General features: G+C 46.2%; 1 protein-coding gene across 9 annotated transcripts in view; it reads right to left on the bottom strand.

The window, feature by feature from the left end:
• FANCA (FA complementation group A) overlaps positions 1-14578 on the bottom strand; it is a 49147-nt gene extending 34569 nt beyond the window's left edge. For 4 of the 9 annotated variants that reach the window (XM_082369484.1, XM_082369485.1, XM_082369488.1 and 1 more), the window contains exons 1-6: positions 14323-14578; positions 13382-13491; positions 12929-13022; positions 6904-7046; positions 6718-6813; positions 4986-5059 (exon numbers count right to left, since the gene is read on the bottom strand). In XM_082369484.1, the coding sequence (XP_082225610.1) occupies positions 4986-5059; positions 6718-6813; positions 6904-7046; positions 12929-13022; positions 13382-13491; positions 14323-14485 (680 nt within the window). In that variant the 5' untranslated portion in view covers positions 14486-14578. Of the gene's footprint in view, positions 1-4985; positions 5060-6717; positions 6814-6903; positions 7047-12928; positions 13023-13381; positions 13492-13586; positions 13765-13961; positions 14213-14322 lie in introns of those variants that run through there. The other 5 variants (XM_082369486.1, XR_014237945.1, XM_082369489.1 and 2 more) reach the window with 5 other exon arrangements.
• Positions 14579-18657: the final 4079 nt, after the last annotated feature.

Here is an 18657-nt window from a genome sequence, read left to right as displayed (position 1 = left end):
CAGGAATGGCTGCCACTGATGTTAAAAATCATCACTTTTTTCAAATAGTTTATTTATTTGGAGTAGCTTACTATTCTTGGGGGAAAAAAGAAATTTCAGTAATAACAAATAGTGAGAGTAGCGATAATGGGCTCTAGACACCAGCAATGCAGCAGCCCTGCAGGACAGCCCTTGTCTGGGCGCAGAGCAGCGGGGTGGGGGAGCCCTCACCCGCCTCCCCTGTCAGATTTTTATTTCCCTGGAGAATAAGGATGATGAGCATCTTTTCACGTGCTTGGCTATTTGTAAATCTTCTTTAGAGAAACGTCTACTGAAATCCTTCGTCCATTTTTTAATTGGATTATTTTTCTTCTTGTTGAAGTTTAAGAATTCTTTTTTTCTAGATACTAGGTTCTTACCAGATATATGATTTGCAAACAATTTGTATGCATTGTCTGTTCATTGTTTTGATAGGGCCGACACACTAAAGTTTTAAAACTTGATGAGGCCTAAATGACCTATTTTTTCTTTTGTTGCATGAGTTTTCGGTGTCATAGCCAAGAAACCCCTGCCTGATCCAAGGTCATGTAGACTTACCCTCAGATCTTCTTCTATGAGGTTTATGGTTTTAGCCCTTAGGTTTAGGTCTCTGATGCACTGAGTTAGTTGCCATCTGTAGTGTGAGGTAGGGTCCAACACCATTCTTTTGCATGTAGATGTCCAGTGGTCCCAGCACCACTGTTGAAAAGACTGTTTTTCCCCATTAAATGGTCTTAGCACCGTTGTCAAAAATCAACTGACCATAAACGTATGAGTTTACATCTGGATCCTCAATCCTACTGTTTATCTATACGTCAATTCTTATGCCAGGACCGCACTGTCTTGATAATTACAGTCTTGTAGTAAGCTCTAAAAACCGGATGTGGGGACTTCCCTGGCAGTCCAGTGGTTAGGACTCCACGCTTCCACTGCAGGGGGCACAGGTTCGATCCCTGGTCGGGGAACTAAGATCCTGCATGCCGCATGCCATGGCCAAAAATAATTAATTAATTAAAATAAAAACAGGATGTGTGAATCTTCCAATTTTTTTCCTTCTTTCTGAATAATTTTTGGCTATTCAGGGTCCCTTGCATTTCCATATCAATATTAGGACAAGCTTGTCAATGTCTTTAAAAATGCCAGCTGAGATTTTGAAGGATCCTGACTGAGTTCATAGCTCACATTGGGGAGCAGTGCCATCTTGACAATATTAAGTCTTCTAATCCACGGATATGGAACGTCTATTTATTTAGGTCTTAATTTCTTTCAATGATGCTTTATATAGGGCTTCCCTGGTGGCGCAGTGGTTAAGAATCCACCTGCCAATGCAGGGGACACGGGTTTGGGCCCTGGTCTGGGAAGATCCCACATGCCATGGAGCAACTAAGCCCGTGCGCCACAACTACTGAGCCTGTGCTCTAGAGCCCGCAAGCAACAACTGCTGAGCCTGTGCGCCACAACTACTGAAGCCTGTGCGCCTAGAGACTGTGCTCCGCAACAAGAGAAGCCACCGCAATGAGAAGCTCACGCACCGCAACAAAGAGCAGACCCCACTCACCGCAACTAGAGAAAGCCCGTGTGCAGCAACGAAGACCCAACGCAGCCAAAAATAAAGAAATAAATAAATTTATTTTTAAAAAAATGATGCTTTATAGTTTTCAGTGCATAAGTCTTGTTCTTCTTTAACTTTATTCCTAATTTACTCTTCTTGATGTGTTATTAGATGAAATTACTTCTTAATTTCACCTTCAGGTTGTGCATTGTTATCATACAAAAATACAAGTGATTTTTGTGTATTGGTCTTGCATCCTTCAACCACACGGAACTCATTTATGGCTCCAGAACTTTTTTATGCTGTGGATTTCTTAGGATTTTCTGAATGGAAGATCATGTCATCTGCAGAGAGTTTTACTTCTTCCACTCCAATCTGGATGCCTTTTTCTTTCCCCCTTGCCTAATTCCCTGGCTAGAAACTCCAGTGATGTTGAACAGAAGTGTTAAGAACATTCCTGATCATATGAGAGCCTTCAGTCTCATGACATTGATGTGAGCTGTGGGTTTTTCACAGATGACCTTTATCAGGTTGAAAAGTTCCCTCTACTCCCAGCTTGCTGAGTTTTTATCATGAAATAGTATCAGATTTTGTCAATTGCTTTCTGCTTCTATTAAGACTGTCCTTTTATTAAATATGTTAATTAATTTTCAGATGTTAAACCAACCTTGCATTTTGGGGATACATCTCCCTTATTATGGTGTTTAGACCTTTCATATGTTGCTGGATCCAGTTTGCAAATATTTTGTTAAGAATTTTTGCATCTATATTCATTAGAGACATTGGTCTGTAGTTTTGTTTTGTGACATCTCTGTCCAGCTTTGATATCAGGGTATTACTGGCCTTGTGGAGTAAGGTGGGAAGTGTTCCAGCCTTCTTTATTTTCTGGAAGAATTTATGAAGGGATAGCACATTTCCTCTTTAAGTGCTTGGCAGAGTTCACAAGAGAAGCCAGGCCCTGAGATTTTCCTTGTGGGAAGCCTTTATATTATTAGTAACTCAGTTTCCTTTCTTGTTACAGATCTATTCAGTTCTTTTCTTTTCAAGCCGGTGCAGTCTTTTGCATTTTTCTGGAAATTCATCCATTTTATCTGTTTTCTAATTATTGGCAAAAAATTGTTCACAAGGACTTCCCTGGTGGTGCAGTGGTTAAGAATCCGCCTGCCAATGCAGGGGACACAGTTCAAGCCCTGGTCCGGGAAGATCCCACATGCCACAGAGAAACTAGGCCCGCGTGCCTAGAGCCCGTGCTCCGCAACAAGAGACGCCACCGCAACGAGAAGCCTGTGCACCACAACAAAGAGTAGCCCCCGCTCGCTGCAACTAGAGAAAGCCTGCGCGCAGCAACCAAGACCCAATGCAGCCAATAATTAATTAATTAATTAGTTTTTAAAAAATTGTTCACAGTATTACCTTAAAATGCTTTTAATTTCTGTACGGTCAGCAGTGATAACCTTTCTTTCATTTTGATTTTAACCATTTATGTCTTTTTTTCATGCTAAGTCTAGCTAAAGGTTTATCAATTTTGCTAACCTCTTCAAAGCCCTTTTCTTTTTTTCATTGATTTTCTCTATTACCTTTCCTATCTCATTGATTTCTGCTCTAATTGTTACTATTTCCTTCCTTCTGCTTGCTCTGGGTTTGGTTTGCTTTTCTCTCTCTAGTTTCTTATGGTCAAAGTTTAAGTCACTGATTTGAGGTCATTCTTTTTTCTCATGTAGGTTTTTGCAGCTATAAATTTCCCTCTAAGCACTACTTTAGCAGCATCTCATAACTTTTCACGTGTTGTTCTCCTTTTCATTTGTCTTGAGGTATTTTCTAATTTCCCTTGTGATTTTTTTCACTGACCCATTGATTATTTAAAAGTGTATTGTTGGGTTTCCCTGGTGGTGCAGTGATTAAGAATCTGCCTGCCAATGCAGGGGACACGGGTTCGAGCCCTGGTCTGGGAAGATACCACATGCCGCGGAGCAACCAAGCCTGTGCGCCACAACTACTGAGCCTGCGCTCTAGAGCCCACAAGCCACAACTACTGAGCCCAAGTGCCATAACTACTGCAGCCCGCACGCCTAGAGCCCATGCTCTGCAACAAGAGAAGCCACCACAATGAGAAGCACGCACACCGCAACGAAGAGTAGCCCCCGCTCACTGCAACTAAAGAAAGGCCTCACGCAGCAATGAAGACCCAACGTAGCCAAAGATAAAAATAAATAAATAAATTTATTAAAAAAAAAAAAAAAAAGTCTACTGCTTGATTCCCAATATTGTGGATTTCCCAAATTTTCTTCTGTTGATTCTATTCAGTTCCTTTGTGGCTTGAGAACATGCTTTGTATGGTTTCAACGCTTTTAAACTTATTCCAACTTGGTTTATGGCCTGAACCGTGTGACCTATCCTGGAGCTGGGCACCACTGGGTGGGACGGTCTGAGGGCGTCAGGTACATCAGCTGCGACTGGGGCTCTCTCTTGTCTCCGGGTCGTTGCTGGTCTGAGCAGGTGATCCACCCGTTACTGAAAGTGGGGGACTGAAGGCTCCAATGATCATAGTTGAAAGTCCATCTCTCCCTTCAACTGTCAGGTTTTGCTTCATGTATCTGGTGCTCTGACATCAGGCGTGTATGCTACGAGATACGGTTTTCACGTAGTCAAACTGATCAACCTTTCATGACTTCTGGATGTGACCCACGTGTCATGCCACCACTGGTTTCAATACAGCATTTTCAACTGTGCTTGACAGTCCCCCAAACTAGACATTCTCTATTTTCCCTGACCAGAGAATAAACACGTAAACCTCCAGCCTTCTGTCGACCAGGGGAGGAGTGATTGCCTGGCTGCCTACAGCAGAGAAGACAATCCACCTACAGCTCCAAATGCTTCTCACGTGTGTTCTCAGTCAGCTCATTCTGAGCCCCCCTCCCCTTCACTCTCTCACCCAGAGGCACCGGGCGCCATCGCACCGCCAGCTCACTTGCTAAGTCATTCACCACCAGCCCCTCCGCCTCCTGCTTCTCCTCCCCTAGACTCTCCCAACCTTATGGGGTTATTCCTTTTATAAAACCCCCTTTCTGACTCTTGGTGGGATTTCAGGAGGTAAGAGTTGTACACATTCTATCAACCATATTTACCTGAATGTCTCTCTTTTAGTTTTTAAAAATATTTTATCGCATTGTACATCTTATACAAAGAAAACATTACCAAGTCTGTGCATGATGAAGACTTCAATTATAACAAATGTTCTCTTTAAATAATAAAGCAACTGCTTCTCTGGGTGATTTTTGGCTTTACATATAAATAAATCATACTAGATTAGAAAAAAATAAATTATGTAATATTAATTAAATTTCATGTTACATAAAATTTTAATTTTTAATTTAAATGTTCAATTTACTTTAATGGTAAATAATCACTGGTATACCTTTCCAGCAGCTCTTGGAGGCTTACAATGTTTTGAACATGAAGGCGCCACACAGCTTCAAGCAGCAAAGAATTCTGCAGAAAATCACAGAAACTATGAGTCCTTCACGCACACATTATCCTACAAGACGTTCAGCCTGTGCGCTTAACCACGTACTCTCCTGAAGACCAAGCCTCCCAACACTCCCATCACCACCTTCGCCCCCCACCACTGCCACCATCATTCCCAGGTTCAGGCTCAGGCTTGCTCTCTGCCCAGCCTCTAGCTTAGTCCACTTCCAGGTCTTTCTCCACTATGGCCAACACAAGATTCCAAAACGTAACTGGCCAGGCCAATCTCTCCTCTTCTTTAGAACCCTTCCGTGGCTCCTCCCAGCTTTCAGGACAAAGTTCAGACTCTCGTCTGTCCTCCCAGGGAGGCCCTCCAGGCTATAGCACTGATGCGCCCACCCCCTTGAACAAGGAGCCCCAGTCGGACTCGGCCCCAACACCCACAGTGCCCTCCTCTTCACCCAGGAACTCATGCCTCACACCCCACGCAACTTCCTTCCAGGAAGCCCTTGCTAACCACCCAATCAGCCATGGCCGCCCACCCTTCTCTGCTACCTGCAAACACTGGGACCATCCCAATCCACGTGCATTTAGCTAGTTACCAACGGGCGCAGGGGCCATACCAACGCCTGACAATCAACTGAGCTCTACACTGTATGCTGGATAAAAGGGGGGAAAAAACCATGAATGCACCATCATCTTGGTTTTTTTCCTTCCTTCTTCTATATACTTAACTGATCTCATTTAGTAACTAAGCGATAACTTTCAACTGTTCAAAAATCAGTAAATCAACTACACTCCAACATAAAATTAAAATGAAAGGGACTTCCCTGGTGGCGAAGTGGTTAAGAATCTACCTGCCAATGCAGGGGACACGGGTTGAATCCCTGGTCTGGGAAGATCCCACATGCCGCGGAGCAACTGAGCCCGTGCGCCACAGCTACTGAGTTTGCGCTCTAGATCCCGCGAGCTACAACTACTGAGCCCACGCGCCGCAATAACTGAAGCCTGCGCGCCTAGAGCCCGTGCTCCGCAACAAGAGAAGCCACCGCAATAAGAAGCCCATGCACCACAACGAAGAGTAGCCCCCAATCGCCGCAACCAGAGAAAGCCCGCGCACAGCAACGTAGACCCAACGCAGCCAAAAATAAATACATAAAATAAATAAATTTATAAAATTAAAAAAAAATCTATAGGCCTACTGAATTCAAAATGTTTTAAAACCGAACAGATAAGGGAATTCCCTGGCAGTCCAGCAGTTAAGACTCCACTTGCTCCCAATGCAGGGGGCCCGGGTTCAATCCCTGATAGGGGAACTAAGATCCCGAAAGCCATGCAGCACGGCCAAAAAAAAAAAGAAGGATTTTAAATCACTTTAAATCACATTTTTCTAGTTTACTATGCTACCCTGGGAAATGGTTCATCATAATATACCTAAGAAAGCAAAACACGATGTTTCTGTGCATAGTCTATTCTAATAAACATTACTAATGATGGATGAATATTGACAAGTATGGTGATTGACGGTCCTTCTTTCCCATCCACAGAGGCACCCCAGTCTCTGTAATTAATGCGATGCTTGCTGGAACTCCTAACAAAACATGGGGATTTTACTGGCTCCACCAAAATCAACAGGACACTGCTTGAAAACCCTAGAGTCAGAGTTACAATCTCAACTTTACCTGTACTTTCCATAATTCTTGACAGAAGGAAAGACGGGAAAACATGCTTTGTGCTAATAAATTCTGAGCGATCTCAAACAAGGAAGACAGTTTCTTCTGAAAAGAGAGATTAAATCTTTTCTAAGAAACGGTATTAAATGTCCAATTTTCCCAAACAGCTGAACAGCAACTCGTGCTGCGTCTTACCCTCTGGTCCGGCGTCATCAGCACCTTGGGAGGGGGACCTGCATCTGCTTCACACACCTGCACGAGGCCAGAGGCCACCACCTGGCTGGACAGGACGGCTGCTGGAACACCCAGCTGCGCAGCTTGGTCCCGCAAAGCAGAGCCTTAAAGATGAGACAAAACACAGACACACACAACAAAATGTACAACTGAAGTAGATTGGTTAAATGCCTTCTCCGAAGCTCTAGCACCACAGAAAATTGCATTTTGAAGGGGAGAAGAGATCTGGGGGGAAACACGAGGTATGAAAGTAAGACGACTTCAGTCTAATTGAAGAAGCTCACAAGAATCAGGGCAGCACCTGAAGCCCATGGTTGCATATACATATCTGTGCGTTTTGTATGACAAAAACAAGGGAGCTTGGCAGATACATTCCGACCAAGAACTTTAGCAACTCTTTCCAAAGGAGCACAATCAACTGAGAACTTTTAACAAATTTCAGTTTTTTATAGTTACCACTCCCACAACCGTACGTTGATGTTTGACTGGACACGGGGTCTGGCTTCCTGATGCCAGCCACACACATGGTGGGCATCGCATGCCACAGGTGTGCCCGGTCTCTGGGCTGCCAGGTGGAAGCTGGGCCCACAGGCAGCCACCCGCCTCCTGAGGATCAGTCCCTGGTCTGCACTCAATAAAAGGAGAAATGCTGGGCAGCCTAGAAATAGATGATGCCAACAAGAAAATTGTTTTCTAGTTTATGTGACTTCCAAAATTAATTTAAAGAAACCAGGAAACTGTACCACATGCCCATTACCTTCAAGGCTTGAAACACAGACCACTACAGAAATGAAAACATGTGCAATAGTTGTAAACGTTCCAAGTGACAGTACTAGATACTATCCACCACTGTGGTCAAGAAATAACTCATGGGGCTTCCCTGGTGGCGCAGTGGTTGAGAGTCTGCCTGCTAGTGCAGGGGACACGGGTTCGAGCCCTGGTCTGGGAAGAGCCTACATGCCGCGGAGCAACTAGGCCCGTGAGCCACAACTACTGAGCCTGTGCGTCTGGAGCCTGTGCTCCGCAACAGAAGAGGCCACAATAGTGAGAGGCCCGCGCACCGCGATGAAGAGTGGCCCCCGCTCGCCGCAACTGGAGAAAGCCCTCGCACAGAAACGAAGACCCAACACAGCCATAAATAAATAAATAAATAAACAAATAATTTTTTTAAAATCTTAAAAAAAAAAAAAATAACTCATGGTAGAAATGTAGAAAATGCTCATTTCTAGCCATTTATTTCCAATTTGTGTCTATGGGAAAGTTTATCCCTGTTTTTATTTACAAGGCTTTTATTTTTATACAAATATGAATATGTGTGATAGCCACTACCTTCAGCAGGAAAAACAACTGAAAAATTCATGAGTTGAGAGTCTACTTCTATTTCTGTGGTCAAGGTGAAGAGCTGCTTATCTGAGTTCTCACGCTCTGATCCACAAGTCCACACAAGGAAGCGTGTGGCTGAGCTGGTTCCCTGCACCCCGCACAGTCTGCGAAATCCAAGTACAATCCCGGCCGAGAGAAGCAGCACCGTGACCTTGAGGGATCAGCTGCCAACGCAAGCCTGGGGTGCAAGGTTATCAGAGTAGAAATTTAAAACAAATTAGTGGATTAGTTAATACAGTCGTCCCTCAGTATTCCAGGGGGATTGGTTCCAGGGCCGCCCGTGGATACCAATATCCGCAGCTGCTCAAGCTCCTTACACAAGATGGCGTACTGTTTGTATATAACCTACACACATCCTCCAGGACACTTTAAATCATCTCTAGGTTACTTATAATACCTAAAGCAATGTAAATGCTGTGTAAATAGTTGCTGGCACACAGCAAATTCAAGTTTTGCTTTTTGGAACTTTGTGGAATTCTTTTCTCCCCTGAATATTTCCATCCAAGGTTGGTTTAATCCAAAGATGTGGGACCCATGGATACAGAGGGCCGACTGCATCTTTCTGAAATGACAGTCATTACATAATAAAAATGTGAAAGACCAGAAAATAACTTATTTTTGTTATTCCCACAGAACTCTCCCTGTCTCGTATTCTCAAAGTGGGGCGGGAGACCTAGAAACATACAAGCAGACCTCGATTTATCGCACTTTGTAGAGACTGACTTTTTTTACAAACTTAAGGTCTGTGGTGACCCTGCACCCAGCAAGTCTATCAGCACCATTTTTCCAACAGCACTTGATGTCTCTGTGTCACATTTTGGTAATTCTCACAATATCTCAAGCTTTTTCGTTATTATCACATTTGTCATGGTATTTGTGATGCGTGATCCCCGATGTCACCACTGTAACTGTTTTGGGGCATCACAAACTACACCCATAGATGATGGTGAACTTAATCCAAAAACATCCTGTGCGTGCTGACTGCCCCACCTCCCGGCCGCTCCCGTCTCTCTCCGTCTCCTCGGGCCTCCCTCTTCCCTGAGACACAGTACTGAAATTAGGCCAATTAATAACCCTACAGTGGCCTCTAAGTGTTCCAGTGAAAAGAAGAGTTGCACATCTCTCACTTTAAATCAAAAGCTAGAAATGACTTAGCGAGGAAGGCACATCAAAAGCTGAGACAGACCTAAAGCCTCTTGCACCAAACAGTTAGCCAAGCTGCGAAGCCGAAGGAAAAGTTCTTGAAGGAAATTAAAAGTGCTACTTCAGTGAACACATGAATGATAAGGAAGCCAAACAGGCTTATTGCTGATATGGAAAAAGTTTGAGTGGTCTGGACAGAAGATCACACTAGCCAAAACATTCCCTTCAGCCAAAGCCTGATCCAGGGCCAGGCCCTAACTCTCTTCAATTCTATGAGGGATCAGAAAGGGGAGGCAGCCACAAAAGCAAAGTCTGAAGCCAGCAGGAGTTGGTTCATGAGGTTGCAGGACAGAAGCCGTCTCCACAGCACGAAAGTGCCAGGTGAAGCAGCAGGTGCTGATGGAGAAGCTGCAGCAGGTTCTCCAGAGGCTCTAGCTCAGATCACCCATGAAGGTGACTACACTGAACCACAGATTTTCAATGTAGAGGAAACAGACTTCTACTGGAAGAAGATGCCATCCAGGACTTTCATAGCCAGAGAGGAGGAGTCAATGTCTGGCTTCAAAGAAGAGGTTGACTCTCTTGTTAGGGGCTAATGCAGCTGATGACTAAGTTGAAGCCAATTCTCATTTACCATCTGAACATCCTTGGGCCCTTAAGAATTATGGTAAATCAACTCTGCCTGTGCTCTAAAAAAATGGAAAAACAAACCTGTATGACAGTACATCTGTTGACAACATGGTTTATTGACTATTTTAAGCCCACCGTTGAGACCTACTTCTCAGGAAAAAAAGATTCCTTTCAACTGCTCGTTGACAATGCACCTGGTCACCCGAGAGCTCTGTTGGAGATGGACAATGAGATTCATGCTGTTTTCATGGCTGCTGACCCAACACCCACCCTGCAACCCATGGATCAAGGAAGAATTTCAACTTTCTACTCTTATCATTTAAATAATACACTTCGTAAGGCTATAGCTGCCGTAGATGGTGACTGCTCTGGTGAATCTGGGCAAAGTGAATTGATGGCCTTCTGGAAAGGATTCACCATTCTAGATGCCATTAAGAACATTTGTGATTCATGGGAAGGATGTATCAAAATCAAAATGTTGACATTAACAGGAATGGGGAAGAAGTTGATTCCAGCCATCATGGATGACTTTGAGAGGTTCAAAAATGCAGTGAACGAAGTAACTACAGACGTGGAGGACATAGTAAGAGAACTAGAATTAAAAGTGGAGCCTGAACACCATTTACAATAACCTAAGCGACGTAAGTGTCCATCGACAGGTGAATGGGTAAAGAACATGTGGTACATATACTCAATGGAATATGACTCAGCCATAAAAAAGAATGAAATAATGCCATTTGCAGCAACATGGATGCACCTGAAGATGATCAAAGTGAGTGAAGTAAGTCAGACAAATGTGGTATGATATCACTTACTTGTGGAATCTAAAAAAATGATACAAATGAACCTATTTACAAAACAAAAACGGACTCACAGACATAGAAAACTTATGGTTACCAAAGGGGAAAGGGGGGCAGGGTGGGACAAATTAGGAGTTTGGGATTAAAATACACACACTACTATATATAAAACAGATAAACAGGGACTTCTGGCAGTCCGGTGGTTAAGATTTCACCTTCCAATGCAGGGGATGTGGGTTCAATCACTGGTTGGGGAGCTAAGATCCCACATGCCTTGTGGCCAAAAAACCAAAACATAATACAGAAAAAATATTGTAACAAATTCAAGAAAGACTTTAAAAATGATCCAGGTCAGGGACTTTCCTGGTGGCACAATGGTTAAGAATCCACCTGCCAATGCAGGGGACATGGGTTCGAGCCCCGGTCCGGGAAGATCCCACATGCCACGGAGCAAGTAAGCCCGTGAGCCACAACTACTGAGCCCACGTGCCACAACTACTGAAGCCTGTGTGCTTAGAGCCTGTGCTCCGCAACAAGAGAAGCCACCACAATGAGAAGCCCGCACACGGCAACGAAGAGTAGCCCCCACTCGCCGCAACTAGAGAAAGCCCACGCGCAGCAATGAAGACCCAACGCAGCCAAAAATAAATACATAAAAATAAATTTAATTAAAAAAAAAGGTCCACATCAAAAAATCTTAAACAAAAACCAAAACAACACAGATAAACAAGGACCTACTGTATAGCACAGGGAACTATACTGGATGTCTTGTAATACCCTATAATGGAAAAGAATCTGAAAAAGTGTATCTAGAGAGAGAGAGAGAGAGAGAGAGCTATCTATATATGTATAACTGAATCACTTTGTTATACACCTGAAACATTGTTAACTCAACTATACTTCAATGTAAAAAATTACAGAAATTGAAAAAAAAAAAGTAGAGCCTGAAGATGTGACTGAATTGCTGCAACCTCATGATAAAATATGAAGGATGAGGAGTTGCGTCCTGTGTCTGAGCAAAGGATGTGGTTTCTTGAGATTGAACATACTCCTTGTGAAGATGCCAGGAAGACTGTTGAAATGACAACAAAGGATTTAGACTATTACATAAACTTAGTTGACAAAGCAGCAGCAGGGTTTGAAAAGACTGACTCCAGTTTTGAAAGTTCTACGGTGGGTAAAATGCTATCAGCCGGCATTGCAGGCTACAGAGAGAGGATCTGTGAAAGGAAGATACAGCAGACTTCACTGCTGTCTTGTTTTAAGAAATGGCCACAGCCCCCCAGCCTTCAGCAACCTCCACTCTGGTCAGTCAGCAGCCATCAACACTGAGGGAAGACCCTCCACCAGCAAAAAGATTAACTCTCTGAAGGCTTAGATGATGGTTAGCATTTTTAGCCATAAAGTAGCTTTTTGAATTTTAATAATACAGCATTTTTTAATTAAGGTATGTACATTTTTTTTTAGACATAATGCTGTTGTATACTTAGTAGACTACAGTATTTATTGTGTAAACGTAAAGTTTATATGCATCAGGAAACCGAAACATTCGTGGGACTTGCTTTCCTGCAATAGCCGCTTTCTAGCAGTGGTCTGAACCCAAACCACAGTCTCCCCAGGTCAGCCTGTCTCTCTGGCTGCTTGCTGCACTTCCCTGCCCAGCAGAGCCCGTTCTCACCACTTCCAGAAACGAGGGGCACGTTTCTGTCCCGTTTTTCCAAGGGTAACTTTGGTTCCTACTGCTTCTGAGTCCCATGCTGAGTCACTGTTTTTAAACAAGAGCCTCATAACAAGCCTCAAGCAAGTCACAAAAACTTGTGGCTGGTGACCACACATATAAGCAGAAAACCATTACACGGGGGAATTTACACATCTGCTTGTTATAAGCAAATCAAAGTCACTTTACATACAGCAGAAACTAACACAACATTGCAAAGCAACTATACTGCAGTAAAAATTTTTTTAAAAAGTCACTTTACATAAAGCTCTTCCATAACTCAATCTGTTAAGAAAATGAAGCTCTAACTTACCTATCAATGAACTGGAAAGGTCAGTGTGGGCCCCAGGACCATCATAATCAATCAACCGGTTGAGACACAGCTGTTTACGGGGAGGACCGTCTACCTGGAAACCAAACACCAAGCGCTCCATTTTAAAATTCAAGCCACGTCCTGAAAACAACCAAAGTGTACACAGTGCTTGCCCACTGCGCTATTCCCAAATGTTCTGAAGTAAAAAAGCATTTTAAAAGGTGAAACTTACGGAAGCCTTTGAGAACTACCAGATTCCTCTCCGGACTGTTCTACCTCCAAATAGATACATGCTCCCGGTTCCTTTCCTCACCTAGACGGCAAACTTAATGGGTGCTTCTCCCAGATACTCATGAGGCTTGCCAGGTGTCCCTTCATGAAGACGACGCTTGGCTGGGCTCACAAACCCCAAACCCAAATGTGCTCGCGAAGGCGAAACCAACCGCCACTCACCTCAAGCACGAGGTCGCCCAGGTTTAGGTGTCTCCTCAAGAGGCGCACAGCCGACTCCCCGACCTTCGGCTCACCTTCAGGACCCCGCTGCTGCCTCCTGACCCTTCCCGCTAGGGGAGAAAATCAGTTTCAAAAAATTACAGCACTCTTTAAAAACTCAGGCAAGGAGACACCGTGACACCCTGTACCCCTGGAGGGGACGCACCCGGGAATGTCGCTTCCATGGGCTTCCTGCCGAAACCACACAAGCTTAATCTAATCCCGAGACACATCAGACACATCCAACTGAGGGCCACTCCTCCAAACACCCAGGTCGGGAAGACCCAGGAACTGCCACCCTCTGGAGGAGACCGAGGAGACGGGAGTAACTGCCACGCGGGAGACTGGTCAGAAAAAGGACATTATGGGGAAAACTGGTGAAATCTGAGTAAAGTGTAGCTGAGCTGGCAGGATGGTACCAACGCTAGTTTCTTGGGATTGATCCTTTCAAAGAGGTTACGCGACTCTGGGGCCAAGCTGAGCTGCAGTTACCGTCATCCAGGCTACTGGGGGCGGGGGGCGGTGAATCTTAACTTCCTACCTTCTGGAACCACCCCTCCTGGCCACTCGTTGGACAGAGTGGACAGAGGGCTGCCAGGAGGGGACAGCTCGGGGTGGGCGTGGGGGAGGAGGAGGGCGGGGGTCGGGGATGAGGGGGGGACGGGCCGGGGTGAGACGGGAACGGGTCGGCGTGAGGCGGGGACAGGCCGGGAGTCGGGCGTGAGGCGGGGACGGGCCGGGGGTCGGGTGAGGCGGGAACGGGTCGGCGTGAGGCGGGGACAGGCCGGGCGTCGGGGGTGAGTGGGGGACGGGCCGCGGTCGGGGCTCAGTGAGGGGGGGACGGCCACGGGCCGAAGGAAGCTGGGTGGGGGAAGGGGTCTTGGAGCCCCGCGCCCACCTACCCAGCAGCTCGACCCAGGCCCTCCTGCGGCCCCCGTGCCCCGGGTCCGAGGCAGCGCCCCGCGCCCGGGAGGCCGACATGTCGCGAACGAACCACGGGCGACGTCTCTCGGCTTCTGGCCCGCGTTGCCTTCCCATTGGCCGCGGACAGGCGCGCGCGCCCATTGGCTGCCAGCTGCCCGGCCACACCCTGCAGGGGCGGAGCCTCGGTAGCCATCTTTGTGGCGGCGCGCGGCGGCCATCTTGGTGGTGGCGGGAACTCGGGAAGACCGACACCTGGGCCAGGTAGGTATCACTAACGTTGGAGGTTTGCGGCGCTGATTCAAATGGCACCACGGGCGAGAAAACTGTGCCATCCCTTGTGCATTATTCCTGTCGAGATGACCCAGAGCTGGGCATGAAGAAACAATCCGACAAACCCAAATCCAGGGAGACGCTAAAACCGCGGTGCCAGTTGGGAACCGTGTAGGACGAGTCTGCGCCCTCGTCTCCCGCGGAGCCCGGGCCGGCGGTGTGACTGCGGAGCTGAGGCTTGCTCTGCCTTGACTTCAATTAAGTGTAAACGAGAGGCCGCCTGGTGGACAGCGCAGCTCACCCCGGCCGAGCACGCCCAGGGGTCGCACCCACAGGGGACACACCCACAGGGGTCACACACATGAAGTCCATTTCCAGCCCCTCTCCCCTCTCTGGAGGATGGGGGGGAAGGAGGGCTGAAAATCCCAAGCTTGTAACCATGGCTTGGCCTTTCTGGCCTTCAGCCCCTGTGCCGGAGCCAACCAGGAGCCCACCCAGTGTCCACTTGTTAGAGAAAAAGATGCTCTTGGTATTCTTCCCACTTAGGAATTTACAGGGGTTTCAGGAGGTCTGTGCCACGATAGGCACAGAGACCGACATGCATTTCTGTTATCTCACAAACACTGTGCAGCCCCGTGTCTCAGTGTCCAGGTTTTCACACACTGTGGTCCCATCGGCCGTGAAGACCTTGCGGGTGCAGGATGCCCTCAAAGAGCGCTCACTGCCACCTCCTGAGCTGCTTCCAAGTGGCTGGAAACTCCGAGTTTTCAAGTTTGCCTGCACGCCATGACCACCCTGCATAACTGCTGCTGCCCGACCCAGATTGGGGGCTGCTAAACTTGGGTAAACAAGGGTCCACTGGAGGTGGGCCCTGCTAGACAGCACGTGGCCCTTGGGGATTGCAAAAAGCGGCCACGAGTCCTCCCCCCGTCTCCGTCCCTTCCGTTTGGGCTGGTAATGGCACAGGAGTGATGTGACACAAACAGGAGTTTGAAAAGAGCTGGTGCTGAGAGCCAGGTACCTCCAAGGAACACACCTGAGCCAGCCTGCTGAGGACCACCCACGTGGAGGAGAGGTGGCCGCCCAACCAGCAGTCCCATGCCCTGGCCAGCAGCCTGCCTGCTGCCAGAACCTGGAAATTAGTCCATCACAGGCCGTCCAGCTGCTGACTACCCACCAGTGAGGTAAACAAGGGGGAGAGGCTGGCTGAGACCAGAACTGCCAGAGACACACACAACTGCGCACTAAGCAAACAGCTTAGGAGGGGAGGGGAGCACCCACGTGGCCTTGTAAGCACCGTGAAGACCTCGGCCTTGACCTCGGCAAATGAGCAGGGCCCTGGCGGGTGCACGTCATGAGTTATGCAGCTGGTTGAAAAGAGACTGTAGGGAGGCAAAGGCAGGGCACAGAGGCCAGGGAGATGGACTCAGGCTATTATTTGGCAATGGACAGGGGGCTTGACCAGCATGGTGGTCATGAGATGGAGAGAAGTGATGAGATCGGTTCCTACTTCGAAGGTTGATCTGCCAAGTGAGGAAGAAGTGCAGAGTTTTCTAACCCGAGCCATTGGGAGAGTGGAGATACACATACATCATACAAACATATATAATACACACATACACATACATCATATACACACATATACATCATACACACATCATACATACACATGCATCATACACACATGGATCATATACACATACACCATATACACACATCATACATCATATACACATACATCATACACACATACATTATATACATATACACATACATCATATACAGAAACACATCATGCACACATTCACACATACGTCATATACACACGTACACACATGCATCATGCACACAAACATACATCATGCATACATACACTGTACACACACATACATGCGTATATCATATACACATGCATACATCATATATACACGTGCATCATATACACATACACATACATCATATACACACATATACATCATACACACATACATCATACACACATCATACATACATGCATCATATACACATACATCATGCACACATACATCATATACACACATCATACATACATCATATACACATACATCATATACAGATACACATACATCATTCACACATACGTCATATACACACATACATTGTACACACATGCATCATACACACATGCATCATATGCATACATACACTGTACACACACATCATATACATACATGCATATATTATATACACATGCATACATCATATATACACGTGCATCATATACATACACACATGCCTCACCTGAGAGGTGGAGACACTGGGAGGACGGTTTGAGAGACAATAACAGGAGGGGCTCAGAGTTCAAATGTGAGTGTGTCAGATTCAAGATGCCAGAGCCCTGAATGGGGCTGCCAGGGGAAGTAGGTCGTAGAAGCTTCAACACACACGTACATACATACACCTGCACACGCATACACACACCCCAGGCACACCAGAGCTACCCCTCACTGCCCATCACCGCAGTCCTCATCCTTCTGCTTCAAAGAACGATGAAAAGCAGCTATTTGAAGCACATCGAACATGCCATTGTCATGACTGCGTGCCTCCTGTGCTGGGTGAGACCTTCTATCAGAAATGGGCCATAGCTCAGTGTTTCCAAAGCATCACTCGTGTGTGTGCCTTCCCAACGTCCACTGATAATCAGCATTACTTAGGGACTATTTTCCGTTAAATTTAATCACTTCTTAAAAACCAAAATCTGATTTAAAAGAAAACTGTATGTGCCAATATAAATGGAAAGCCATTATTCTCCTGTATCATAAACTAAATATGAAACAACTTAAAGAAATTTGTTCAAAATTTGCCTTTGTTTCACCTGAAATCACCTCGCGAATTTAACTTGCATCTAGGATGTGGAAAGCTGCAAAGACCATCGCTGAGGCTGGACTGGGACAACAGAAAACACCGCTCCCATCACCACCAAGCTAACAAGTGCTGAGTGACAGCAACAGCAGCCACCACTCCAGGTGAGGCCAACGTGTGCAGAGACAAGGAAGGCTGTAAGCGGAGAGTGGGCAGCTGCACTGAGAAAATCCCTCAGCAACCCATCCCCACCATTAGCACAGGGCAGTGCTGGAGGAGTCTTGTGTGGAAGGTGGCCACAGCACACTGAAACGCAAATCCAGCTCAACTCCAGACCAAACTGACTCACCCCCCACCCCACTAATGACTGAGCAGAGAAGGAGGCATGAACACTACCTCAGACTCTCCTGGCCCACACACAATGTTGGGCATGCAATCAAAAATTACGAGACAGACAAAAGAAGCGAGAGAAAAAAAATCAACCCATCCCTAAAAGGCAAGGTAGGTAACAGAACCAAACCCAGATGTGGCCCAGATGTTGGAACAGTCACGCAGGGAATTTTAAGTAACTATGATTCATATGCAAAAGTCTCTGGTGGAAAAGGTGGGAAACGTGCATGAAGGAATGAGGACATTCAGCAGACACGTGAAAAGTATGAAAGAGAAAAACATGGTCACAGAGATAAAGAGTGCCTTCAGTGGCTCATCCGTGGGCTCAACACAGGTGAGGAGAAATAAAAATTACTCTAGGGGCTTCCCTGGTGGCGCAGTGGTTGAGAATCTGCCTGCCGATGCAGGGGACACGGGTTCGAGCCCTGGTCTGGGAAGATCCCACATGCCACGGAGCAACTAGGCCCGTGAGCCACAACTACTGAGCTTGCGCGTCTGGAGCCTGTGCTCCACAACGAGAGAGGCCGCGATAGTGAGAGGCCCGCGCACCGCAATGAAGAGTGGCCCCCGCTTGCCGCAACTAGAGAAAGCCCTCGCACAGAAACGAAGACCCAACACAGCCAAAAATAAATAAATAAATAATAAAATTAAAAAAAAAATTAACTGGAAAACAAAGAGGAACTTAAGAAAAAAAAAAAAGCCTCTAAGAGCTGTGGGATAGTACCAAATGGTATAACATACATGTCACAGGACTCCCGAAAAAAGAAGAAAGAGAAAACAATGCAGAAAAAATATTTGAGAGATAATGGCCA

This window comes from Balaenoptera borealis, assembly GCF_965194805.1.
Source record: "Balaenoptera borealis genome assembly, chromosome: 19".
NCBI classification, from domain to species: domain Eukaryota; kingdom Metazoa; phylum Chordata; class Mammalia; order Artiodactyla; family Balaenopteridae; genus Balaenoptera; species Balaenoptera borealis.
This window is presented reverse-complemented; position numbering and strand designations above follow the sequence as displayed.